Source organism: Phytophthora infestans, genomic scaffold, assembly GCF_000142945.1.
Source record: "Phytophthora infestans T30-4 supercont1.2 genomic scaffold, whole genome shotgun sequence".
Lineage (NCBI taxonomy): Eukaryota > Oomycota > Peronosporomycetes > Peronosporales > Peronosporaceae > Phytophthora > Phytophthora infestans.
The window spans coordinates 717,425-743,993 of NW_003303757.1; the positions used below are offsets into that span (position 1 = coordinate 717,425).

The following is a 26,569-nucleotide window of genomic DNA, read 5'->3' on the forward strand; positions in this document are numbered from 1 at the left end:
CTTCAACAAGACGGATTCAGTTGTGGCGTATATGTGGCTCACTGGTTCGACTACTGCGTGTCAACATACATATTGTCACCAGACAAGATTGTATCTACTGATACGGAACCATTGTCAGAGAAAGAACTGGAGAGAATTCGCTACAAGATCTTCTGCTATGTACTCTTCGGGATGCAAGTCAAGAATACTTCTAAGTAACTACAAAGAAAAATGGATTCTTTTTACTTTTTAATGCTTACTTTCTAGTAAAAAACGGCTTAATCTATATTAAAGCGCCCGCCCCCACCCTTCTTCTTCTAATCCTACTTCTCCTTTTGCGTGTATCAGTCTGCACTATAACGTTGGGGATCCCTACACATTTCCTATGTTCGAATAAAAAATATTTGACATTGTTGACAAAAAAAATAACATGTATGCGTCACCTATGTAATATACTTAAATTGGTTTATAGTTGGTCTGGGGACCAATTGTAGGAAAAACCAACTCGTACAGATTCATACCGACAGTCATACCGGTACCTTCTAGCCCTAAGCTCACATGTGTTTTTCAGATTTCGTCCATTTTATGGCGAAATAGTTGGTGGATGCAATGAGTGCCAAAGTGTAATCAGTGCCTTGTGGATAATATCCACAGGGCATATCAGGTTATTTTATTAAAATAGCTCGATGCACAAATTAATAGCATTGATACTGGAAATTATCAATGCTATTAATTTGTGCATCGAGCTACCGGTAAATAAATTTCAAGCAATAATACTAAGGAATCCACCCGAATAAAAGCACCCTAATTAAAAAAATGCTAATCATATTAATTCTCACATAAACATAAATTTAGAGCGCCTATTGTCATTATTGCTTACCGGTTCGGGCTCAACAGTTCGTATCTAGTGTGAATTTAAAAAAAACGGGGAAACGTATTTGACTCGATTCTGTTGGTATAGCCTTTTGCGATGATGTCACCGACTTTGCCATCCTCCGCCTTTACTTTGGCGGGGAGCGAGCGCCGGACCCGATCGAGCAACAGCAGCAGATACGACTCCTTGCTCTCATTCTGGATGGGGCCCATGCTAACACCCTCACTCTCGTCACAGAAATACCAGGACGTCCCGAACCAGGACGCGATGCAGACAAAGCAGTGTGTTATCACGACCTCATTGTACGAGATCAATATAGCCGATTCACGCCTTTCAGACGAAGGATCCGTGATCACATTCACACATGAGGGCCTACCGCAACTGCGTGCAGCTTCACACCAAACTGCACTACATCTCGGTCGTGACGAAGCCACGCATCTCCTAAAGGCCCGGCATCGTCTCTCTTTCATTTCGTTTGATGAACCGTCCAAAACCCACCTGCTCGTCAAGCGCACGTGGATCCGAACGTTCGAGCGCACGTCCGGGTTGCTTACGTCATTAGAGTTAATGAAGTCACAAATCTATGTGTGTACAGTACGACATGCGTTCATGCGCGCTCACTGGGGCTGCTGAAACGTGTACGTACCGCCGATTGTAGTAAAGATTTTCTTTGGGTGTTGGCTCATGCTTTTTTCCAGCTTTTAGAGAGGGGATTGGTACATTTGACCGTCCACGTTGGTCGGTGGCGTTGATGTGGCCGGGTTCGAAGCGTGGTGGGTGTCGGTAGCGCTCTTGGCGACCTGTCGCTTCATCGGATTCGATAAGCGGCGCGGTTGACTCCGCTTGCTCTAGTCTGACGAATAGAAGAATAAGCCGTATATTTCGACGCGGCCGCTTGCGTTGAGATGGGAATGACTAACCGTTCCATAAGAAGTGCTGTGCAAATTGGAACATGGCTGTGTTGGGATGGTTGTTGTGGCGGTGGGACCAGGCTCATAACTTTAACGTCAAGATAGCCGCTACAGCTTCGTTGATATGATGTTGTTGCAAGTAGTGGAGCTGATCGCTGCGCTGTTCGTGACGTTTTCAGAAGCTGATTGTCGTGTGCGTAGGTTGAATAGACAAGTCAGTGATCAACCGCGCATTTAGGTCGGTTGCGATCATCACCCTTTATTTCTATCTAACGCGTCGTCGTGGAGGTTTAGCTTCCTGATCAACGTTCGCTAGATCTACAGTAGATATGACATGCTCTAGGATGACATTTTAGTTTGCAAATGCTCGGTGGAACCTCGAGATGTGGCTGGCTGCTTTGATGGCTGATTTTAATCGAACGGTAAGTGCCTCGTGAAGTGTGCTAGGGCGCAGTCACACATTGACCGGACTGGATTGCGTTCATGTAGGCGCAGTACGAATGCATTCGCGGATATGGTTCGTGCGGCAGCAAGTGCATGAAACAGCGCTCCGGTCTGGATCAAATTCCAGGACCGGTTCTTCATTTTGAAGAATTCAACGATACGGTCCATTGTTGGTGCTTTCTGGTCTAGCGCAAGAAAGTCAAATACAGGTATGCCCCATCCTGTTGCCAACGTGACCACAAGACTTCCTACAAAATCATAGAAGTTAGTGTGTGCATGATCTGAAAATTAAGTACGATGCAACTCACCCAAATTATATCCGAGGTTATTAGTCCCGTGTGTCAAGTCCATCGCCAGTGTGTCGCCCCACTGACGAAAACACTCCTTCTGAATGGAGGTTTGCAATGCAATGACACATGCTATACATATTTGGTCTTGCACCAGGAGTACATCATTTCCTTCTCTCCGTGACGAAAATACCCAAAAGAGACTTGGTTTGTTCCAACGCTGATGATCCCAACAACGCCCGTAGCATATTAGGTGTTTGCTGAGGTGTAATTGTAATATCTGCACGTAGATGAAATATTATTAAACTTGATTCAAACGTTGAATATACAGCAACTCTTAAGGTCGACTGCGGTCACCCTCCCTTTCGAAAAGCACCCACCTAGCTTGTCCGCCAGATAGCGGTTCACAGCAGCAGCACTGGGCTTCACCTTGATGAGTATACCGAGTTCTTGGTGAGCTTTTGCGCGACAAAAGTGACTTCGCACTACGATACGAATCGTAGATCACCTATGTAGTGGGGTGGTCGTGCATCGTTATCTAGAGCAGTAAACAGTTAGAACTACAAATATGCGTAAAAACAGCATTTTACGAACCTCTGTGTCCTCACCAATATACACTTCCCACGAGGGTTTACCGGCCTCAACTGAGTAGACGAAAAACACAACAAAGCTCGCTTCACATCCTATAAAGCGGCACCCATGCTCTCGAAGGGGGGGGGGCTGAGCTGCAGCATGCGTACACCAAACTCGTTTGAAGCTGTGGGTCAAAAATTTAGGTATCTTCCTAGCACCAGGAAGCCTAAGCAACATAGCAGCAAACAACACGTAAACGACATAGTGAGACAGCAACATAAACGTCAATATCAGTATCGTGCACCTCACCTGTTGTGCTTCTCTTTGTCTCAGAGCTCCGAGCTCAACAACAAAGTAAGTGCTCGGCTTCGTCATCTTTGATCACTTTCTGATACTCCTCCACGTGTTGAAGAGCCCTGGCTTGTCGTTGATGACTGGGGTTAGCGTTTTCACAATCTTCTTGCGGTTATCCGCGTTGTTCGTTTGGCGACGCCAGAGATGATGTGGCCGACTAGCCGACCCTTCCATGGATTCTCGTACCCGCTTGGCTGGAGGCTTGGGATATGGGTCATCTGCAGTCGACAACTCTAATTAGAAAATGTAAATAACATTGTTGATGACTCGTACCTGATTCTGATGCATTGCTTTCCGTATCGTTGGAGTCCGCTAGGGTGGCTGCAGTGGTGTTATCCTCGATGCTGCTCTCCATGTTGCCATCCATGTCTTCCTCAGTGTTGCCCTCAGTGCTGCCCACAATGTTGCTCTTCATGTTGCTCTCCATGTTGCCATCCATGTTGCACTCAGCGGTAGCGGCCGGCGAGTCGGCTGCCACCTCAACAATAGCGTTCTGGGTGTTTCCACCTCTTCGTCATGCGTGGTAGCCTCCGCCGTGGCGTCCTGTGTGGCGGGGGCATCCTCGTCCGGCATGACAGTCTCTGTGGCGTTCTTCGTGGCGTCCTGCGTGATGGGGACGCCAGACTAACGTAATCACGCGAGCGCAAGGTGGAGCGACGTCCTACACACATCAAATCAGTTTATATCCATCACGGCCTAGTTTATAAGCGTCATACCTGTGTTAGTGACCGCCTGGGCGTGCGCCACATCCACTTGTTTCGCCGCCCCCGTACTGGGCGCTCGCTTTTCTTCGCCATATCACGTGAATTGGGATTCATAGCTCAAGAAGTGGAGAAAGCAGCACCGTTGTGGGTTTCTCAGATTTCGTACTTAGTCGACCACAAAAGTTTGCACATTTTTAGTCTAATTGTTTGGTTTCAAATTCGCGGGAATATAAACTTGATAAATTACCGAACAACCCAGCATTGCTACTTATCGTGTGATTGTAAATCTAATTATGTCTAAAACACCAAATAAGCAAGAAAGTAGTTCAAATGTACAGTACTTGTACATGTATATCCAAAAACAAACAAATTAGCTGGAATGGGCGTGACCAAGGAAGTTCTGACAGAGGGCAACGGGCCGACGCCCACGAAGGGCGCGTCGGTGACGGTGCACTGCACGGGTTTCGGCAAGGACCGTGACCTTCAGCAGAAGTTCTGGAGCACCAAGGATCCGGGCCAGACGCCCTTTACTTTTAAGGTGGGACTTGGCCAAGTCATCAAGGGTTGGGACGAAGGCGTGCTGGGGATGAAGATCGGAGAACAGGCGCGTCTCACCTGCACGCCCGACTACGCGTATGGAGCTGGTGGCTTTCCGGCCTGGGGATATCCTTTTCCGCCAATTAGTTGCATGAATGTGGGGTGTGCGCTTTAATAATGTCGTGGGTTCCTTAACTGTGTGGGATGTGTACAATTCAGCCAAATTCAGCGCTGATATTCGAGATCGAGGTGCTCAAGATCGAGTAGACTATGCGTCACTTTATTGGCATGTTTTCAAACGTCGGATCGACCGACGCCTGCACGCTCTGTACGACCACATACGAGTTTTCAAGGCCAGTATAATGCGAAAATGAGACGAACGCAACATCCATAGTTTTGTTGTTGTTTTCGTTACTTCACTCACATGCATGTCAGCTTCCGGGAGAAGCGTGAAACCAAAATAGTACTTAAAAGACTTGCAGGAACGATTTCCAAGTGGCGTATCTTCTTCAGTACCCTGGGCCACGAGGACGAGGGCGCGGTCGAGCTACGACTGCACCACCACGGACTACCGCACCACCAGCGACAACGGCTTCGCCATGACCATTATTGGCGGCGCCGTCGCTAACCCCGCGCAATGCTGTCATCAAAAATGCGTTAGCGTTTGAGTCAGTCACTCAAAGGCATCAACATGCAAGCTATGCCCGCTTACCGCGATAGCCTCCTCCACCGCCGATGCCACCAAGCCCACCGACTCCGCCTAGCCCACCGACTCCGGCTAGCCCACCGACTCCGTCCAGCCCGCCCAATCCGCCAAGACCTCCAATTCCACCCAGTCCTCCTAGCCCGCCCAGTCCACCAAGCCCACCCAGCCCACCCAATCCACCGCCAAGACCGCCGATTCCGCCGCCAAGACCTCCGATTCCTCCCAATCCACCGATTCCACCCCCATACCCAAGACCATACCCATTAAACTCGCCCTTTCCGCTCGGATCACTCGCCAGAGCACGATTTTTGGCATCGGCAGGCACGGGGTGCGTTGCCGCTGTCAAGGCGAAGAGGATCGATGCGAAAACGAAAAAGACCTTTTTCATGTTGTTGCTTTGCTAGGGTGCTGTGGGGTACTGGAAATATTTGTGAGTGAGAACAAGGAAAGCCATGGAGACTAACGGTATCTGCTTGCGTATCTGAAACATTGTCCAACCACGTAGTGTATCAAAATCCGGGAATGGTGCTTCCAGCTTTTGCTAAACATCAACGATTATGACACTGGGGCTAAGTGTATTCCACGAGAGATTCGAGAATTGCATTCTCTATCAAGAAAAAAATGCTTACCAATTTAAGTAGACTATTGCTTGTTTTCGAAACCCGTTAAGTGATAATGGAACACAAATGATATATTAATATTGCAGAGTTATGGCTAGCTGCTCGTGCCCCAAACAGGCCTTCCGAATAAAAAGATTTTATACGAAACACATGAACGGAATAATGAGTGTTTTCCTTGATGAGACAAAAACGCAATATCTTACAGTTTAGATTGTCGCAACACTTTTTTCCAGCTGATTAATGCCATGTCACTCAAGAAAAAACAACGCCCGCGATAGTGTTCGCATACGGTAGAATTGCGAATCTGTGAAGAAAACGTGGCTAAACGTACCGATGGTCTTGCGTTTTCCGAGTAAGTGAAAACAGAAATTTCTAACTTCAGAAAAAGCAACATCCAAATTTTGAGTTGGCTTACTCGAACTACATGCACAGCTTCATGAAGTAAAAGATGGGCGGTGAAGCAATGTTGGCGGTGACTGTGATTCCCACAGTCAAGCAACGCCATCGTCCGTAGCATTTCGTTTGCAAATCAGTAGTACCAGCGACGAGGACCCGGTCGAGCAACAACGGCACCACCACGGACTACCGTTCTTCCCCCCGCGACGACGACCTCGTCATTGCCATTCATTGCGATGCCGTCGTCTTCCAGCGCATCGTCAACCCCACGCAATGCTGCAGTCAAAATGGATAAACCATTTGATCAAGATTTCAAAGAGCATGAAAGTTAGCCCAAAACTGCCTACTTACCACGAAAGCCATCTGCACCGCCCATGTCACCGACGCCGCCCATACCGCCGCCAATTCCACCCATTCCGCCCAATCCGCCCAGCCCGCCAGCACCAATTCCACCCGCATCACCGATATCATCGCCAATATCGTCATCTCCCCCCATACCACCCCCATCCATTAGGACACGGCCTTCAGCGTTGACGTACTTGGGGTGTCCCCCGAAGTACACAGGTGGAGCTGCATGGACAGGAACGTACGTCGCCATTGTCAAAGCGGATAGAATCGAAGCGAGAACGACGGAAAAAGTCTTCATGGCTGCTGCTTGTTGCGGAATACAGAACAAATTGGAAAGTGAGAACAAACCCGACTGGAAGAAAATACTAACGGTATCTCTTGCGTGCTTGAAGAATTGGCCCCTCCCATTCCAACCACTAGGTGTATCAAAATCCGAGAATGGCGCCTCCAACTCTCTTTAAGCGATTGGGATCATCAATTAACAATGCTGACACCGAGACATTATATTTTAAAGTTTTCTGCAAACAACGTATAAAAATGCGCCCCTGAATTCCGCTCTACAGGTTTTCTATTTGCTACGACCATTTTTAAGCGTATGCCAAAAAAGTTGAGCCAACAATCAGCTGGATCGAGTATAAATCTGACGTCACTACACTACTCCTCGACACCTTTGAACGATCTAAACCTGTCACGACAATAACCTGTACATATGCAACTAGGAGGCATAAGGCTCTGCAGTCAAAACTGTAGTCAAACTAGTGTCAGTAAAGTGTTCAATCTTCCTTATGGCTGCGTCGTTAGGAATGGAGTACAGCGAGATTTCGTGGATTCAAGGGAACCAACATCCAAATTTTTGGTCAACTACATACTACATGCACAACAGCCTCATTGACATCGACGCTGCGACAGATTCCCACGCTCAAGCTGGACAGCAGCTTCGGTCGCTCGCGACATTTATTTCGCGATTCAGTAGTACCAGCGACGAGGTCCCGGCCGAGCAACAACAGCACCACCACGGACCACCGTTCTTCCTCCAACAACGACGACCTCGTCATTACCATTCATAGCGGTGCCGTCGTTTTCGAGCTCATCATCTACCCCACGCAGAGCTGCGATCATATGCATGAACCACTTAGTCAATAACCATAAAAACAATGTCAACCCTGAGATTGCCTACTTACCACGAATGCCGCCACCGAGGTCGCTGATTCCACCTAATCCACCCGCGCCACCCAGTCCACCCAATCCACCAGCATTGCCGATATCGTCGCGAATTGCATCACCAATATCATCGCCGCCAATATCATCATCTCCCAGACCGCCCCCATCCATCAGGGCACGATTGGCGTTCGGTCGAGTTGCATGGCCAGGAATGTGCGTCGCCATTGTAAACACGGACAAGATCGAGGCGAGAACGACGAATAAAACTTTCATACTTGATGTTTTACCCAGGAGAAATCGGAGAGTGAGATGAAAGTGCCTCTCGGGTACTTGAAGTGCTGCCCCCTCCCATTTCGGTGCATCAAGTTTCGGGAATGACGATGTCGACTGACTTTGTTGAAAACCTCTGATAAATAAAATACCCTAAAAATGAGCCTCAACTCTTAGAGACTACGAAGTTGTCGCTCCACACGCTTGATCTGAATTCACACACAGTAGATGTGTGAGCTTCGCTTTTGACAAGACACAACTAGCGGGCGATATGCATACCTTTTCATCCCAAGCGGCAACTTCTGCCTGGAATTGGGACTCTTCGTGTGCGCATTGTTGTTGCAAACTGAGTTCTTGGCGACGAAGTTCAAACTCGATGCGTTTTTCTTTGTCGTCGCTAAGCGCATTTGATTCGTTGAGTCTCTCTACACAGTCCATTCCGTACTACAAACACAATCGTTAGGTGGCATTGGAACTTAAAACACGAGAGCCCAACAAGTAGATTGTGCACGGACCTTGATGCCTTCACCCAGTACTCTGCTTAAGTGCTCGGTTTCTTGAGCTTTCGACACCAACTCTTTTTCTTGTTTGAGCAACGAGTCCTTCTGGCGACGAAGTTTCGCCTTGGTCTTGACAGCATTTTTGTTCTTGCGCTGCAGCTCTTGGTATTCTGCCTGGAGGCCATCGCTTTTCTTCTTCGCATCAGCCACTAATGCCCTTAAGCTTCCGGTTTTCGCCTCTTGGTCGTTAATGTCTTTTGCCAGTGAAGCAATTTCGTGGTTTAGCCGTTCCACTGCGTCCTTTGTCCCGACAATTTGATCCCCGACGTCTTTCAATGTTGCATCAAGCTAAACACACAATTAACATCACTTCCAGTAGTCGAGTCGAAGAAACGAGATGCTTACTTGGGTTTGGTCTGTTTCCAGCAGCTTGAGCAGATTCTACAGGCATTTTAGATTGCTGATGAAAGGAATGGATGATGGTCAGCACATACCTGCTTGTCTTGTAGCTTCTTTTGAGCCGTTTGAACGCTTTCACGCTTTTCACTCAGCTCTTCCTGAAGACTTCTGGTACCGAAACCCCCTTCGTTTCGACCAAATGTAGCGATCGATATCTGTAGCTCGGTGATAGCGCCCTATAGTCAGCCAGCAAAGCGTCATAGTCTTACCAGTCTCTAAATGATTTTAGTGATACTACCTCAGCAGCAGCTAGTTGCTCATTCTGCGCGCTTAGCCTGAGTAAAACAACGTTAAGTGAGCAGAGCGATGAATATTAGCATGAAGCGCTTGCATACCTTTGTTCAAGCTCTTCACGTTGGGTGCTTAAAGCGCCAACGCTAGACAGCGCATCCTCGTTCGTCATCTGACCTCTCTCAAGCTCTGTCCATTTATTACAAAAAATCAACTACGTCGCCCAGAAATAATAAATAAATGCGTATGAGGTACATACCAGACGTAATAAAGGTGACACGGCGCTTGAGCGAGTTTGCCTCGTTCTTGGTTTTGAGTCGATATTTTCTGCGTTTGGCCTTCAATTTGCCTTCGATCTTTCCTGTACACCATACGTCGACGTTTTAGCACCAGCTAGTTGTTGTAAAACTGCGAAGGCAATACCGTTTTCTTTGACGACGCGGTGAGTGTCGTCACGCAGGCGTTTGAACAGCACATCGGTTCCCCTTTCCTTGAGGAAAATTGATTCTCGCAGCTTGTGAGTCTCCTGCTCGCACTTGCGTACTTCCGCTTCAAGTTTGGCTCGCTTCTCGATAAGCTGGTTCGTTTCCTCCCCCATTTGTACGATGAATTGCTGTGTATATCTGATCTTGGCGCGAATCTTCTGGCGACTTGCGCGTTGTTTAGTCGGCTTCGCACATTCACCCAAGGCGGCAGTGACTGTATCAATACATTATAAACATTTAGATCCACAGGTAGCCTGCCTGTCGCAAAGATACTTCAGTACCATTTTGTGCTTCTTTCTCCACCAAAGCATCCGTAGACGATAGCTTGTCCAGCTTTGTTGTAGCATCTAAGATCTGACACCTCAAACTGAGCATGGCGGCGCGCTGTTGCTGAAATTGAGCACGGAGCACTTGCACCTCGCGCTCGCGTTTGGCCACAGCGTCTACACCATAAATTAGCCAAAGATAACCGAGTGAAAAAAGAAGCACACCAAGCACTTACATCGGAACTCGGAATGCTTTGCCTCAGCAACTGCAAACATACATTTAGATAAGCACTGCTAACAGATGCAGCCATCCCCTCTCCCTTACCGACTTGCTCCTCCTCGAGACTCTTGAGCTCGTTGGTGTCTCCATCCAACTTTCTTGAAAGTGTTTTGAATCGTGCATGTTCTTGAGCAATCAGTTCCTGTAGAGATTTACAACTCTTCGAATCAGCTCACTTGTGTGCATGACTGCCAGGAACCTCAAACTCACCTTAAAGTGTTTGATACGGGCGTTCGCAGTCGCTACGTTACACTCGTTCAGCTTGATGTTCTCCATTAGCTCCATTTCGGCGTGCATCATCCCGACTACCCAAGGAAATTAGGCCACAAGAGTTATGTCACTAGATGCAGAAGAAGGATACACGCGAGCCAGACACACCGATGTACTTGCGCAACTCGCCGATCTCGTCTTCCACGAAGCTCGACTTGACACTGCCTGCTTCATTTGCGCGAGTTTTCTCCATCTCTTCCCTCTGCTGCTTATCTTCCGCTTTGCTCACTAGAGTGCGGAATACAAAATGGATGCGGAATCAAAGGGAAACCGAGCGACCATCACTCCTGGATCCCACGTTGAAGTTGGGTTCAACTTATGTGCCTTAGTGAGGTACTGCAGTTATAATTGGGAAGAGTCGTTTGCAAATTTGAGCTAACGACAACTACGGACGTCGGAGACTCCGACAGTATGGTATCAGCATCCACCGTCGGCGTGACGACAGATGTGTGCGCGTTGTCAGACCAGGTGAAGAAGTATCGTGCTCGAGTCGTGCAGAATGCCCAAGCGGCGGATAGTGACGCCAAAAACGCTGGCTCAACTGCAATCCCGTCTCTGCTGCTAATGTGTCTGAAGATCATTTCCGACCGCTTTCGTCTCCAACCAAAAGTGCAAAATGTGCCACGCCAGTTCCTTCCTGAGGTAATGGCTCGGCTACCATTAGACCTCGACGTGTGTGTGACGGCCCCTAATGTGACTGATGAGAACTACTGGAAGCGCTGCTGCCTTAGCAAAACGCAGTGGAAAAACATCCAAATCGCCGACCACGGACTTACATGGAAGCAGCTTTTCCTAGAGAAGCACCTACAGGATCTTCTTGAGGACTTTGATCCGTCTGTAGATGATCATGACCACCTAATGGCAGTGGTCAAGGCCTCCAGCGAGTTCATCTTTACACTTGAGATCGACCAACTGTTGTCCCACTTGGACTTGAACGAGATATGCGCCCAATTACGCAACTTAACAAGACTTCGAGTGACTTACGGCGTCAAACAGATCGGAATGAAGTATGAACGCATGCTGTTTGGGATGAAGATCTCCGACGCAACAAATCTCTCACATATCATCAAGATGTCGTGCTCATTGACGACGGTGTGGCTGCCCAGCAATCTTCTGGATGATGATTTGCTGCGGATGCTTATGACTGGGCTAGTAAAGAACACCAGCATCACCTCGCTGGATTTATCACATAACAAGCTTACCAACCACGGTGCGAGATTACTATCCAAACTTCTGGGCCCCGAAAGCGTGCTCACTACACTGAAACTATGTGATAACCAGATACACGCTGAAGGTGGGCGGTATCTCAGTCGCGGTCTCAAATATAACACCAGTCTGATGGAGCTAGATCTCCGACTAAATCGCCTCACCGACGATGGGGGGCGCGTGTTGCTGGAAGGCCTGGTGGATCATACGTCGCTGACCAGTCTGAACTTGAGCAGCAACATGTTGGGCACGGAAAGTGCTGAGGCGTTGGCTGAAATCCTCAGTGATTCACCGACGGCACTCCGCTCTGTAGATCTGAGCAGTAACGCGATGAGTGAAAGCGATGGAGACGTGTTGCTGCAGGGTTTGCAGCAGAATAACACGGTCATAGCGCTAGATCTGCGCCAAAACACGCAGATCCCGGCTGATGCTGATTGCCTCGCTAAAATCGCCCAGAAAACCAGACAGAATGAGGTGAATATCAAGAACCCTTCCTCCACAGCAGACGGTGGTAGCACGTAAGCATTGCTATGGGATTCCACGGATGAAATACTGTGACGAGTTCAAGTCAATTATCCACTTTCTTGACGTGATACCAACAGTGCATGCGTTAATGAAATGAACACGACGCTATCTGCAGCCTCCTCTGTTTTGCTGTCGCCGTTAGTATTTATCCGTTCACCACCGCTCTTGCACTCTCCGTCAGCACGAACACACGCAAAAATGAGCTGCTTCTTGACCATTTTGGCCACACGACAAAAACTCACGATATTCACACGAGAAAATGGCTCCTCGTAACCCTTAACCACGATCAGCGCCACAGCATGTGCATGCTTGGGGTCGTCTTTGTAGATGAGGAAATCTGCGCCGAATTTCGAGCCGAGAGTGACAATATACCCTTTGTCCCAAAGATCTCGAAAAACCTGTAGCCGATCGTGACGCCGAGGTGCTGCAGGAAACCTGTTAGATCATGAACCTAATCCTACACATGAAAGGCAATGGACCTTACATAATCGCCACTTGGCGTCGACAGATACTTCTCCAAGCCGTGCACCTTCAACCAATTCGTGCTTGATCTCCTCCACAAGTGCCAGTCCTTCCTCGTCCTTTAAGCTTCCTCCATCGGATCTTGTTGTTGCTGCTTCTAAACGAAGAAACCCTTTTGAAATACCCACTGCCATCTCTTCCAGTGTCAAGCGCAGCCGCTGAGATACCGCAGATGCAGGTGTCATGAGACCTTCTGATGAGCCATATATGCGGTATTGTTGCTGCAGGAGCGTGGCGTGCTGAGCATCAAGTACCAGCGCGTAGGTCGCCTCAGGGTCCGGCGTCACCACTACCGTCGCAACTGCCCAGTCAGTCATCGTTGAAACCAATATTCCAGATACTGATTGGCTGAAATATTTAGGTTGAAAGCTATAAGTTTACAAGCTGAAAGTGTGATTTACTCAGTCATCCTCCAAACGTTCAACATGGCGGACGAGAACAAGACGTCGACGGTGGAGGCGGACGTGGTCGTGGATGGCGACGCCAAGACCACCAAAACGGCTACCAGAACCACGACGACCTCTACGCGGGTCGTCGCCCCCTCCTCTGTCTCTGCAGCTTCCGAGATGGCGTCTTTCCTCGCGGCTTACGAAGCGTGGGTGGGCAGCCACTCTGGTCTGGCCCGCAATGTGGAGACGACGCTATACGTAGCACCACAGCTCGTACCAAAGCGTTTGATGGAGCCGGAGGTGGCGACGCAATTTGGCTATTCCCTGGTGGGGCTGCTGCATCTGTACCACGACTACGTGCTGTGGAAGAAAGACAACAAAGAGACGGAGCCGCCGACAAACTATCACAAGTACGTCATCCTATCTTCATAGCTGCTGAATAGGTGGATGCTGACGATGTGTACAGGTTAACGCGGCTAGTTCGTGTGCCGTTGTCGCTTATTTCGCACGTACAAGTGCTGGCAGAAGTCGTAGCTCGTCGAGTCGGTGGAGACGCGGGCAAATGGCGTCTCATTGTGTGGGTGGAGATCGTCAAGAGCGTGTTGCGTCTCGTTCTACTGGCTCAACAACGTCGCGCTATGCTAATGCGTGGTGGCAAGGTGAGCTGTTGATATAAACTTCAGTGATAGTTTGAAGCTTACAGCGCTGTGTGATATACGATCAGTACAAAGGGGTGGAATCTGCGCCTCGACCGTCGGCGTTATCCCGTTTCAAAAAGCCTAAACAGCCTGGTGCTCGTACAGGCAAAACTTTTGGCAAGGGTGAGATGCTGCGGACAGTAACGAGCAGGAAGTGCTGGGGCTGACTTGTACATGTTATTGGGGGATGTAGCTGAAGTGTCCGAGCCGGAGTCACAAGTGAAAAAGATCGACGAACCTAATAAGATGACGTTTGAGGTGAGTGGAAGGTCAAAATCTGGTACCAGGTGCTGAGATGATTGACAATCTTTGCTGTTCGGAATCAGAATGCGACGATCGAAGTCGCAGAGGGCTCGCGTGAGGACTTTCTTGTGGCAGGAGAAGCCTGTCACATCTTGCGACCTGTTGTGTACGCACTACTTCGTCGCCGCCGACCAGCGACATCGTGGACTCCCGTTGTAGTATCGCTCCTCGTGGAACTCTCTGGGTACGTGCGGAATGAATGACGTGCTGTCCACAATCGATGGTCTGATATTGTTGCTTTTACAATCGTAGATTGGCGCTGTCTGCTGCTGCTGTGGAACCGGTGGAATCATTAAAGCATGACGCTGGCGACAAGGCTAAAGATGAGATTGCAGCTCGCAAGGTTTGTTCATCGAGTCAAACAGTTGCGGGGTGATGTTCTACTCACCAAGTGCGTTTGTTACTCGGTCTGAATACGACAGATGGCTCTACTTCTTTACTTGCTCCGCGACCCCGTGTACGCGACCGTCACCAAGCCCGCGACTGGAAAGGTAGGACTTTTGAGTGTTTTAATCACTGTTGCGTCGATAGGCTCACCACTTATGCTATGCACAGGCTGCGGATGTCTTGGACTACGTACCTGGCGTGGGCAAGTTGTTCCGCTTCGGTACGAGGGCTGTACTCGACTACTACCACCAGTTCCACTTCTACACGTCGGCGTCGTAGATCTCTGTTTGCCTGGTTGTTTATATAAGCTTGATATCAGAAATGGAATGGGGTTCTCGCACTACTTCTTTCTTTTTGACAACTTGAAGCTTTCTCAAAAAGTTCCGGAACTACTCGACACTTTGGACTTTCATTTCTCAAGTTACGGCGAGCAAAACAAGGAAACCATGCACGTGAAAATGCTGTTAGGATTAGCTGCGGTTGCTGTGGTCTTACTATGGGTGGAGCCTGGTGTGAATGGGCTCACTGCTGAGCAAGGTACCTAAGTTCATGCGTCTTGTTAACGGAGTTGTGGATATTGATGAAAGAACTTGTTCTTGTAGAGCGTCAGCACCCAGTGGAGGCTACTGCCCAGCTGCCGCACTTGCTGAACGAGGAAGACGGTGACGCCAACGCTAGCGCTTCAGGCACTGATGGTAGCGATCCGGACGACCACGAAGCCGTTGAAGACAGCGATACGAGCGCTGATTGTCGTCCTGGCACCAGTAACTGGCCTGCATGCCGTAGCGTTGGCTACCCTGGGTGTATGCCAGGTGTCGTCCGCTGGCCGCAGTGTAAGACTGATCCAACTCGTGGCTAGTTCTCAGAAGTCATTCTAGCGCCAGAGTTGTTGGTACAGCTCGCAAAGTCGCTTAAAACTCCGAGGTCACCGAAATAACACCCGCGGTTCACCCCATTGGGATCCTTCCTCACGTTGTCAGAGAATTCTTCTTTCGTTAGTGCTCTACTGTAGCTGTTTTCAGTTTCTTGTTGCAACCTCAAGACCATTGTGCACGTACTCGGACAACTTTCCCAACTCGCATCAAGTGAATACAATAGCGGCAACAGTGTCTATTGAATTCGTTTTACTCACCTCGACACTTGAGAGTAGAAGAGTAAATACGCAGTGGTCCTCGTCTCGCTTCGAAGCTTGGATTCCTCTATCACAGAGACCACTTCGTCATCAATTCGAAGCCAACTATCACCGTCTCGCCTCGAGTCGCGATGCCTCACGTAAGCAACGTAGTGGCCAGAGTCATGTGACCCCCCTAGATGAGCACACACAGCGACCAACTCAAACTTATCACCCCTCTCATCGTCTCGGAAGAAGGCGTTCATCGTGATGTCCAGCAGCTCGTCCCTCCCACACGGAAAACTCACTGGAGTGTCCACTTTTTCAGCATGCCCTCTCACTGACGTGTGCTTAAGTCGTTGCAGCCGAAGCACCAGCACAGGAGACACACGTTGCAGCAGAATTTGTGTGAGACGCGTAGTCTTGGTCTTACAGAAGCCGTCGCAGAAGACGCGATTCTCGCCCGTGAGCTGCTCAGGATGCCGAAAATGCTCCAGACATTCCGCCAACGTTTGGTCACCTTTCCCAGCGGCGATTGGAAGTGAAATAACCCTGTATGCAGCAGCAGATTAGCACGAGGTTTGTTTTCTACTCGACAGGCACGTATACATACCGTTGTTCTTCGTGAAGACACGAGAGCGTCGCACAGCTGCAACATTGGGAGCCACGCACAGTTTGGCCAGAAAACAGATCGGTAATAACCGACGAGTTTTTTCGTAAGGAATAATTCCATCGCACTTCCCCAAGATTGGCTAAAAAAAACACGAATTAGAAGCAATTTTCACAGCCATGATACGCAATTCCACTCACCCACAGCCTGCATATACGATCTGGGGTCATTTGGGTTGTAGCTCCGAAGTTTCTTTAGCAACAGCTTCTCGATTCGCAGAAAATGCTGCCGTTCTTCTTCATTAGACCGCACAGGCTGCGCTGGTGCACGTAGTAGACCGTGTAATAGCTCCAATAGGAACGTCAGGAACTCTTCGGCATCTTGCTGCTCCTGTCTCGAGGCAGCACTGGACAATAAGAAGGTGCAACGACTGGCGGCCGACCTGAAGCTTCTCATCTTCTGCAGGTTGTCGTCTCTATTGTGTCTATGTCGCTCTTGTCTAGCTTCTGCTTCAACTTCAGATTCCAGCGCCTCACGAATGGGCGAGATACCTCTCAGAAGACTCACAAGCGTCTCGGCCACCAGTAACTTCTGCGTTTGCACGTCGTCTGCTTGCTGTACCATGTGAAGTTGTGTCCGCATACGCAGGGCACGGTCCACACCGTCCAAGAAGCCAGGTACTGCGGCGAGACATTGTAATATGGCGCTCACGAAGCACAAATTGCCACTATTGACAAGTCCGCAGGGAAGAGCAGCGTCTGATTGCTGCTGGTCGTCCGATTGAGTCAAGTTTGCTTCATGCTCGACCTCTTCATCGTCTTCTGAGCCAATACCGAGCCGCATGAGAGGCCGATGCACCCAGATCTTCAGCCAGCGACGAAGCCACAATATTGTCTGCGTCCACCAGAGTAGCAACAGCCACGGAAACCGCGAGGACTTGAAGCGCACACCCAGCGATGAGGCCCAGTCTGCCATGACGTGAATCGGAAGTGTCACAAGAAATGTGATTATGTGTGAATCACATCAACTAAGTAAGGTTTAAGTAAACTTAATGTTTTGAGCATAATCGCAATACCGGTAGCCACACACATCAAAATGCTGTCTCGACGAGCAGCTACGCTGGCGTCTCCGCTGGCACGTGGCTTCGCTGGAAAGCCCCAGATTCAAGTGCCTGTGAACAGATCGAAGGTACATGAAACGCCTATCGTGCAGAATTGCGGTGGAGACATGATGCGCTGGATGGGGACCGGTAGCCGCTTCCAGATGTACTGCGCATTGCTACTGTCGGGCAGCCTCGTGTACCAGGCAGACGCCAGCGCCAACATGATCGAGGTGCTGGCTACGAGTGGGGCCATTTGCAGTGCATCAGCCACTGCGTTTTTCGGCGCCAAACGACTGTGTGACAAGGTGGTGACAGATATTGTGACGTGTCGAAAGATGGGAGATCCCGACGAGTTCGTGCGCGTGTCGGTCTTAAGCGTCGGCGTGAAGCAAGTGCTGACAGCTTCGCCTCAAGGTAAATTTACAAAGAATGTTAAGGGGTTTTGTGGAGCTGAATTTTGGCCTTAATTGCAGACTTTAAGCTGCTGGGGCATGACGGGCAGGATGCCTACAGTTTTGCGTTGGGTGGTCGAAGACTGCAATTGGACACCTCCACAGGCGAGTGTGTGAATCGTAGGGCGCTGGATATGTTGATGCAGGGAAGACCGCTTGCTACTAGGAAAGTCAAGAAGGGCAAGAAGGGATCGCGCAACTAGATTGGATGGATAGAGTTCGGTGGGGGCGGATGCTTAGATTGTGATGGCTGGACAATCTTACATTTATTTTGGAGCCTCGCAAACAGAAAGGCACAACCTTCACGCAGCTTTACGTACAGTTTGCGATTTCTGGTTGCGAGCCAACAACTTGAACTGAGCGTACGCCAACTTGGCAATTGTTCATGTACTAGTAATTCTGTCCGGGATACTTGCTACTACAGTACAATACCATCGCCAAGTGGCAAGCGATGAACGGTACCGGTACCTACAGCGCTTACATTACTGTGTGTGTTTTATTTTTTTATAGTGGTATTGTGGATACCATTTCGGTGGGGCATTGGTTGTATCAGTTATGTAACACGACTCGTGCCTGCGAGTGTGTTGTCGAGCGACTTCGTTATTTTTTCTGCAATGTTTTCGGCACCGGTTGCACACGCAGCCAGTGGCTACAAGCTACGCATGGACTTGGCGGTTAACTCTTTAGGACGAACCTGCTTATGGGAAGGCTCGCAGAAGCTAAGGAGCTCCACGAAAATTTCAAGGAGTAAACGCCAACCAGAAGGAGATGATAGGGCTCCACGACACTGCAAGCGAGGTCACTGCTGTGGACTCCGACCTGGCTGGGTGCGCTACGTGATGAGAATAGAGTAATACTTCGAAGTCTTATTTTGGACTGCGTGCAACAAGGAAAGCACATCCCGAAGAGTGTAGCCATGTTCCGACTACTTGAGTCTGTAGCCGGTTCTGTCGCTTCAACTAAAATTTCAAAGATCGTTTCCTCGAGTCGTCAGCGACCACTCTATTTCGAACGACACTGTCCACTGGACAGAGTGTCCAGTACCGGTGCAGCGCTTGTACCGTACTTCGTCCTGCACGCCGCGCTACGTTGGCAAGGGCGGAACCCCATCGCATGACAGCTGAGAGCAACTCCTCAGCAGCCATGCGATGGTGCAGAACGGAATGGTCGACCGCTCCACCAGCGGCACCGCAAAGCGAGGCTCGTTGACTCTAATCCGTCCTCGACGTCTTTGATTCTGATACCAAAAAACAACGGGTCGAATTTTCTGACGAACCAAACCAGTCAAAATCTGCTATTATTAATATTATCGGCTGGATTGAGACGCACAATTGTGGAGACAATTAGATGAATTGCCGTGTCGATATTTCCATAGATATTTCAGCGTTGTCCTTCTTGATCGTCTGAAAGGGAGGTGGCTTCGGGCCGTACTGCTTGCAACACCGGGCGTGGAGGTCAAGGGGAACGCCACGCAAGTTGCAGGAAATCAAATTAATTATTATAATTTGAAAGGATTCTGTTTTGAGAAAAAATATAAGGCTTTCCCGGTGCGATACTCTTGCTGGTATCAATAATTGAAAAAGTTTGGCGAAAGAGATGTCTCCTGGAGACATCTTTCTCACCAACAAACTTTTTTCGCCCATGTGGGGAGGTCAGATGAATCCAGCATTGGCAAAAGGCTCTGGAAAAAGTGAAAAACGTTTATTGTCGCCAACCCCAATTTTTTCACGCCATCCGGTTCCAAATATTTTATCGCGCCCATCACCTGTTTGTTTGAAGCAGTTCAGTTGGCTCATTTACCAAAGTGCCTCGTCGAGTGCAAGTCTAAGCTGCCACTCCCGCTAATTACACATTTCACAGAGTATTAGTCCCAGCGCTTCGGTCGCCGGTCGCCATCATTTTTCAACCGTTCGCCTTCAACGCCCGCAATATGTTGCTTGTCGACAAGCGCCAGTCGCTGCCGCCTCAGGTCTCCGCCAGTCGCAAGCGCAAGATCGTTCTGAGTGACGACTGCAGGGAAAAGCGCGCGCGTTGCGAGTGGACCGAACTCGAGTACGAAATGGTACTGGAGGAGGCCACTTTATTACGTGAGGAGCTGGAGCTGCTGCTCTTTGTGGCAGTAGATCTGTGCCGCGATCTCAGCTGCGACGACGCACCTGTACGCAGTTTTTCGACCGCGCTGGAGCAGATCGGAGAGCTCATGACCTCCCCAGAACCGCTTACTGTCCCGCAGATCCGCGATATGTGCCAGCAAATGCTCGCTATGATGCAGTATCTGTGCCGGGTGCACTACGACCACTTTGCGCTCGTCGACATGCAGGATCAGCTCCGTGAGTGCCGTAACCGCTTCATGCTCTTCATCTGCAAGAACGCCTCTATGATCGGACTCTAAGCAGCATCAACAGCAGTAGACACTCTTTAAGTTATGGACGTCAGGTCGCCACGTCCTGTATCATAATTGCCCCACTACCATCAGCTAGCGGCAACAGTAATATAACGCCGAATTTTAGACCACGCAACTACTGTGTTGGACATTTGCTTGACGGTACCCACGGTAACCGTTTCTGACGCTACTATTAATAATAGTGCAGCTCTTGTCAACGTATACGATGCTACAGTGCATTTGGGATCGTTTGAGAGGTACCGTCGCAACACTAAAGACAAAAGTTGAGTACTGCAAATCTGTCTTTGACGTCAGACGCAAACTGGGCGATCGCCTTGAGATGCTGGTCCAGCTGCACGTTTGGATTCTCCTCGAACCACGACACAAACTTACGGTGCTAATAATCAGGTAAACAGTTGAGTTTTTTCAGCTCAAGATCAAGCAAACCAGTGCGACAGCTTACACTCTCTTCCATTTTGTCGAAACTTTCGTGCACACCGCGCAACTTGTCGTCGATTTCATCAGCGAATTGATTGAAAGCGTCGTGTGCGAGCTTTGCGTCCTTGTCTGAGGACTTGCTGCTTGCTATTGCGACCGACTTTACAAGCTGGTGGCCCTCGCGAAGCTGGCCCAACTCGACGGTTAGACCGCCCACAGACACGCCCTTGCACTGCATGACCAGGTGGATTTCATCGTAGAAATTTGCCAAGTTTCCATCCTTCTCAGTCTGCAAAACAAAATCACATTAGTGCACGTTTGAATTACGTATGCTTCATCACAAATTTGAAGATCGTACCCGGAGCAGATACAAGAAGGCGTCGAAGATGGTGGTCTTTTTGTCGAATGCCTTCGTGTGACTCAAGTTGAGCAGCGATTCCAGCGAGAATCTTGCTCGGTAATTCGCCACAAACTCCTCATTGGCCAGGTTACCAAAGTCTCGAAGAAGTCGAATCACTTCGCCGAATTTGGAACTCGAGCAGATTTGATTCAACGCCCGAGTCACGAGTTCCATCAATTGTCTACAAAGAGCACAAACTCGTCAGTTTTTTAGTGTTTAAACTGGAAGAGAATGCAGCGTACTTGAGGTCTTCAGCACGAGATTGAAGCTCCAGTTTCAACAGAAGACATTGAAGCTTCTCCTTTGCCATGGGAATCGAGCGGATCTTCACTAAAAACTGCTCGCACTGAAGCATACACACATCCAGACACCAGTGAGAAGACGCCAGAGTCCTAATAATGCCATTCCTGATCACTTACACGCCCCAGTTCGTTGAAATCTCCCGCGTATTCATCGAGGAGGACTTGTTCGGCCACGCTGGGCCACATGGCCAGAATCGTCTTGATGTCCGTGTCTTGTAGGTACATCGCCGTCAGGATGTTCACGTCTTGAGCCACCTTCGCGAAGGGAAACTTGAGTCGGCTTACCACAAACTCGAGGTTTGTGCCTTTAGTTCCTTTCATCACTTGGATCTTCTCAGTCTTCACAGACCAGGAAGGACGCTGAGCTATTAAGGCCACTTCCGTTTCACTCGTCATCGACACCAACGAGTCGCGTTCGTCGCCTTCGACAGATCTGCCAATCTCTCGCACGAAAAGTTCTTGGATGCGAGCTTGTGACAACGCAGTGACGCGTTGATGGGCGTCTTCCTCGTCGTCTCGAGTCCAGACGGACCCGTTCGGCGGAGGTGGAGCTCGATCTGCTGCTGCGACTTCGTTCCAATGCCATTTACGACGCTCTGTGGTCGCCATTGTAGCAGTTGCTTCGACCTCGGGACTTTCTTCCAGAACGGAGCCGTTCAACGCTGCGGGGTTGATGCCGTTCTTGCGCATTTGCCGTTCAACAGCAGGTAGAGGGACCCCAACTTTGAGCATCGTCCGGTACCGCGCAAGTGGATCCTCAGCAACTGGATCTGGCTCATCGCTGACACTGTTCTCGTCCTCTGGCTGTGGCTGCAGCACAACTGTTCAGTGTGATAAAACCTTGGAGTTCATGAATGCCAAACCTGTTGCTTTGTTCGCTCTGATTCTTCTGGTTCCTCCGCTTGCTGTGCTATTTCATCCATCCAAGCCCTCGACGGCGTGAGCGAGTCTCCCTTTCTCAAGCAAAGTTTGTTAGATCTCACATCCGCTAGCAAAAGGAGCCACGACTTACACCGATGAGGCGGAGGATACCCTCCTGATGTTCCAGTTTCTCTTCGGCTCTCAAGCGGATTTGCGCCAGGAACATCCTGGGCTTGAAGTCTCTCGTAGCCTGTGAACTGATCGCCCTTCTCTCCTGTATCACAGGAAAAGTAAGTAGGACTTTACCTCCAGCCTTTCTCAAAACTCAAGAGTTGTGTGATCACGAACTCCTCGCTGCGTTCTGTCTAAAGATATTGATTTAAGCAGCCCCAATTGTCCAGACTTTATCTCTTGTTTGCTGCCTGTAGACCTTCAAGCTCCTGTAGATCTCCCAGTTATGCGTAATATTGTCGCTGCACGTCTTCAAGCACATCACGACATGGAACCACCGCACGTAGCTTGATACACATCAGGAAAGCGCCAGCAAGCTTTCGGTGGAGAGAATAGACTTCCTGTGGGGGCGGTGTCAAGCGACCATGCATGAAAACCTCCGTGTGTTGTCCCAGTCTGGTGGTCAGCTTGCTCTTCTGGAAGTCAAACGGTTCATGAGACCTGAAAGGCTCACCGACTACCATTCCAGCTGCAACGTGGGCACGCATCATGGCTGGAGACTCGTCGCCAGTGAGGAAATGCATCTTAATAGAGTAGTCGACCATCGTTTTCTCGTCCTCATTCGCTGCAGCCCACACGATGTTGAAGTAATCGTCCACAAACGACTTCGGATACTCACGAGCAGCGCCGAAATCCACCAATCCAATCGTGTCGGTGGATGCGTTGTACATGAAGTTACTCCAGTTCGGGTCTGTCTGCATGAAGCGCCAGTTAAAAAGCTCGTGGATCGTGAGCTCGAGGATACGACGAGCGATACTGTCACGAACGTCCTGAGAGAGATGCACGGCCTTGTCGACTGCAACGCCCGAGATCAACTGCGTCGTCAGGATACGTGCTGTGGATAGCTCACGGTACACTCGTGGCACCACGTACTTCTCCCCCATGCCGTTTTGCTCGATAAGTTGCTTGAAACGCTCCTGGTTGTCTGCTTCAGCAATGTAGTCGCACTCGGCTGTGAGTTCCTCCTTGCCCACACGGATGATCTCGTCGATGTACAGTCCACGCGGCAGGATGTTGGTGTATGTCACCAGTCTCTTGAGGTTGAGCAGGTCGCTGCCAATTGACTCGGCTACACCTGGATACTGGATCTTGATCGCCACACGATCGCCATTCAGCAGCGTAGCGCGGTGAACCTGTCCGATAGACGCAGCGGCGATGGGAACGTCGTCGAATTCCTGGAAGTTATCGCGCCAGTCGTCACCCAGTTCGGTCTTGAGTTGCTGATGCAGCTGGTCTTTAGGCATCACGTGGGCACTAGAGCAAAGGCAATAAATCAGCAACTACAAAAGAATAACACTAGGAAGCCTTGCAACTTACTTTTCACGGACTCGATCTAGTGCCACTGCCAGCTTGGACGGGATCATGGCTTCGTCCTGGATGCTCAGCATCTGTCCGAGCTTCAAAGCCGCTCCTCGCATAGTGCACAGCGTCTCGGCCAGCTTCTCGGCATTGGCATCGGACACCAGTGCATTGTAGGTACCATTTCTGCCTCCACTACGTACAATTTCTGTCGCTGTACCCACTGCCAGCCTAGCTGCAAGACCACCAAAGCCCAAGATACGAGACAACGGGGACGACGGCACGTGTTTCTCCTCCCACACCTTCCTAGGCGGCTCTTCGTCCACAACAGGAGGTATCTCGTTTTTCAAAGGCTCAGAAGCACTTTTTTCCACCTCTGGCAACGCGATCTTGTCTACCTTTAAAGGTTCCGTCTGGATCTTCACCTCCGGGGTCTTAGGCGTCTCTCTAGTCGCCTCAATTTGCTGCTTAAGCACCGGAGCTTTGTCCTGTGTCTCAGTCTTCGTCTGTGTTGTCGGAGATACTGCAGTGGACTGCGTCTGTACTGGCTGAGAAGCCGGTGGAGGCGTAGCGCCCTCTCCGTTGAGGAAATAAGGCACTAACCGAGCCAACTCTGTCGCGTGTTTGGACAATTGAGCGCTCTTGGCAGCGACATCAGGCCCCTGTGTGCGCGCCACCTGCTCTGCGACTTTGCTGACGCCTTGCAGCACCCGCACGAAGTCCTGCGTCCACATCGAGAATGCGCACTTAGCTCCGTTGTGCGGCTCGGATTGCTGCTTCGAGAATGCACGTCAAATACGATTGTGGGTGATTGATGTGGTGTTTTTTACATTATATTAATGTGTAGCACACATCAGGTTGCGATCAAGCCCCCTTTGCTCTTCAACACAACAACCTGAACTCTTAGCAACGATGGCTGGTGCGACTTTGCTGATGGATGCGTGGCTGCTCGGTGGGATCTAACACTGTGTGTGCGACTGAGCAGAGCAAGTCCGAGCGTCTCACCTGCTGATCAAGCACAGCGGATCGCGTCGCCCTGGTACATTTATTGGTGCTGCAATAGTGAAGAGTATTCGGTTGACACAATTTTACTGCAGCGTCGCGTCTGAGTGACAACATCACGCGCTCCAAGGAGGAAGCCATTGCCAAGCTGCTCGGTGCGTAAAATGAATTTCAAGATAATACAGACAGGTGACTGACTGTTGCCGACTCTTATCCAGAGCTGCGCGCCCTGATCGTGTCGGGCCAGGCCAAGTTCGAGGAGCTGGCGACGCAGTACAGCGACTGCAACAGCGGCACGCGTGGCGGTGACCTCGGCCCGTTTGGCCGTGGCATGATGCAGAAGCCGTTTGAGGACGCCACCTTCGCGCTCAAAGTTGGTGAGCTGAGCGACGTCGTTGACACGGACAGCGGAGTGCACATCATCCTTCGTACCGCGTAATTGACCCGGAGAGTGAGGGCAAACTCACACCCTTGATTCGGATGTCTTTACGAAATGAAACTTTGTTAATGATATCTTTTACTAAATTCACACATACTGCTCAACTTGAGCATGCAGTTTGCCTAACATTGAATTTCTTCCGGCAAATCTACAGCCCATGATTTTTCACTACCGCATCGCCCCTGTCCTAAGCGAACGCCCATGAAAGACCTGCCTCCATAAATTCCAAAGTGGTCCGCTGGTGAGAGCTGCTAATAGTATTTCGGTCGAACACCTCTGGCTATTTGTACGCTGTCGCTCTTCCTTTTGCATCTTTATCAACCCCGGTCAGACTGCTGCCTATAATTAGCTCGCGGAAAGACCCTTTAATGGGCAGCCATCTGTTATGAATACAGCGCTGTTATTGATCATAATCGAAGTTCGCTTAGGACAAAACTTCGCTTAGGACAGGGGCAATACTATACATGTACATGATTTGGCCCATGGCTGACCATGTTTGTAATTTAAATATTTCCCGTTTAAAAATGCAGGCGGGAAAGCCAGTCATTTGTCTGACACGCGTCATGAGAAGGCGAACCGCTCGCCACTGCTGCCCCGCGCGTCCTGGCAAGACCCCGAGACCCCCGCCAACCGACAGCTGCCTCCCCCCCCCACGTCTGCCCGCAGGTACGCAGAATCTTTATGCTCCATCATCTTCATTGACGCGTACAGGACGCAAACTAACTTTTCCTGCTGCTGATTTCCACAGCTACACGGTCGTTGGGGAAAATGGCAGTCGATTATGGTTTGGTGTTGGCCCTCAGCACGGTCTTGTAGAGGCAACGGGCTGATTCCCTAAAATACTAAATATGTAGTATAGATATAGCTAAATCTAGGGAGTGGTGTGGTGGGAGCTTTGGTCTTGAGCAGAGAAACCGAAACTGAGTGGTGCTGGAGTCCGCACTACCTTCACGGGTAGGCATACCCAAAACCTTGGCTTGAGCTGCGCTGACTTGTTAACTCCCTCTGCCTCGAAACCTCTATTCCTGTTACCACAAATGCCAATTTCCACAGCTACACGGTCGTTGGGGAAAATGGCAGTCGATTATGGTTTGGTGTTGGCCCTCAGCACGGTCTTGTAGAGGCAACGGGCTGATTTCCCACCGAAAGGTAGGGGCAACACCTCTGACTTCGCTGGAGGTTGTGTAGTTGCTTGGATCCGCTGATAATCCTAGTCGACAGAGTGGCCACTGATTCCTGGCACAATCTTGTGTA

The 26,569-nt window shown here is 49.8% G+C and overlaps 9 protein-coding genes across 9 annotated transcripts; 6 read left to right on the top strand and 3 right to left on the bottom strand.

The window, feature by feature from the left end:
* Nucleotides 1-4,505: 4,505 nt before the first annotated feature.
* PITG_01310 (peptidyl-prolyl isomerase FKBP12) lies at nucleotides 4,506-4,838 on the top strand (the record flags this gene model as incomplete). Its single annotated transcript, XM_002907938.1, has 1 exon — nucleotides 4,506-4,838. The coding sequence occupies one exon, from the start codon at nucleotides 4,506-4,508 to the stop codon at nucleotides 4,836-4,838; it is 333 nt and encodes a 110-aa protein (XP_002907984.1).
* A 4,598-nt stretch (nucleotides 4,839-9,436) lies between these two features.
* On the bottom strand, nucleotides 9,437-10,685 carry PITG_01311 (uncharacterized protein; the record flags this gene model as incomplete). Its single annotated transcript, XM_002907939.1, has 7 exons — nucleotides 9,437-9,543; nucleotides 9,614-9,715; nucleotides 9,778-10,053; nucleotides 10,121-10,282; nucleotides 10,342-10,371; nucleotides 10,431-10,527; nucleotides 10,596-10,685. The coding sequence occupies 7 exons, from the start codon at nucleotides 10,683-10,685 to the stop codon at nucleotides 9,437-9,439; spliced, it is 864 nt and encodes a 287-aa protein (XP_002907985.1).
* A 327-nt stretch (nucleotides 10,686-11,012) lies between these two features.
* PITG_01312 (uncharacterized protein) lies at nucleotides 11,013-12,495 on the top strand (the record flags this gene model as incomplete). The annotated part of the gene is made up of 1 exon (XM_002907940.1): nucleotides 11,013-12,495. One exon carries the CDS (start codon nucleotides 11,067-11,069, stop codon nucleotides 12,381-12,383), a length of 1,317 nt encoding a protein of 438 aa, XP_002907986.1.
* Nucleotides 12,496-13,322: 827 nt separating this feature from the next.
* Nucleotides 13,323-14,964, top strand: PITG_01313 (uncharacterized protein; the record flags this gene model as incomplete). Its single annotated transcript, XM_002907941.1, has 8 exons — nucleotides 13,323-13,707; nucleotides 13,764-13,956; nucleotides 14,022-14,118; nucleotides 14,189-14,253; nucleotides 14,322-14,482; nucleotides 14,551-14,641; nucleotides 14,721-14,789; nucleotides 14,854-14,964. The coding sequence occupies 8 exons, from the start codon at nucleotides 13,334-13,336 to the stop codon at nucleotides 14,962-14,964; spliced, it is 1,161 nt and encodes a 386-aa protein (XP_002907987.1).
* An 849-nt stretch (nucleotides 14,965-15,813) lies between these two features.
* On the bottom strand, nucleotides 15,814-17,381 carry PITG_01314 (ubiquitin-specific protease, putative; the record flags this gene model as incomplete). The annotated part of the gene is made up of 4 exons (XM_002907942.1): nucleotides 15,814-16,348; nucleotides 16,410-16,548; nucleotides 16,607-16,879; nucleotides 16,943-17,381. 4 exons carry the CDS (start codon nucleotides 17,379-17,381, stop codon nucleotides 15,814-15,816), a joined length of 1,386 nt encoding a protein of 461 aa, XP_002907988.1.
* Nucleotides 17,382-17,636: 255 nt separating this feature from the next.
* Nucleotides 17,637-18,163, top strand: PITG_01315 (uncharacterized protein; the record flags this gene model as incomplete). Its single annotated transcript, XM_002907943.1, has 2 exons — nucleotides 17,637-17,922; nucleotides 17,982-18,163. 2 exons carry the CDS (start codon nucleotides 17,637-17,639, stop codon nucleotides 18,161-18,163), a joined length of 468 nt encoding a protein of 155 aa, XP_002907989.1.
* Nucleotides 18,164-19,771: 1,608 nt separating this feature from the next.
* PITG_01316 (uncharacterized protein) lies at nucleotides 19,772-20,479 on the top strand (the record flags this gene model as incomplete). The annotated part of the gene is made up of 1 exon (XM_002907944.1): nucleotides 19,772-20,479. The coding sequence occupies one exon, from the start codon at nucleotides 19,891-19,893 to the stop codon at nucleotides 20,350-20,352; it is 462 nt and encodes a 153-aa protein (XP_002907990.1).
* A 135-nt stretch (nucleotides 20,480-20,614) lies between these two features.
* Nucleotides 20,615-24,529, bottom strand: PITG_01317 (uncharacterized protein; the record flags this gene model as incomplete). Its single annotated transcript, XM_002907945.1, has 9 exons — nucleotides 20,615-20,740; nucleotides 20,807-21,070; nucleotides 21,140-21,362; nucleotides 21,424-21,527; nucleotides 21,601-22,304; nucleotides 22,496-22,618; nucleotides 23,030-23,829; nucleotides 23,893-24,397; nucleotides 24,478-24,529. The coding sequence occupies 9 exons, from the start codon at nucleotides 24,527-24,529 to the stop codon at nucleotides 20,615-20,617; spliced, it is 2,901 nt and encodes a 966-aa protein (XP_002907991.1).
* Nucleotides 24,530-24,786: 257 nt separating this feature from the next.
* PITG_01318 (peptidyl-prolyl cis-trans isomerase, putative) lies at nucleotides 24,787-26,145 on the top strand (the record flags this gene model as incomplete). The annotated part of the gene is made up of 6 exons (XM_002907946.1): nucleotides 24,787-24,826; nucleotides 24,860-24,913; nucleotides 24,972-25,031; nucleotides 25,095-25,253; nucleotides 25,846-25,981; nucleotides 26,064-26,145. 6 exons carry the CDS (start codon nucleotides 24,787-24,789, stop codon nucleotides 26,143-26,145), a joined length of 531 nt encoding a protein of 176 aa, XP_002907992.1.
* Nucleotides 26,146-26,569: the final 424 nt, after the last annotated feature.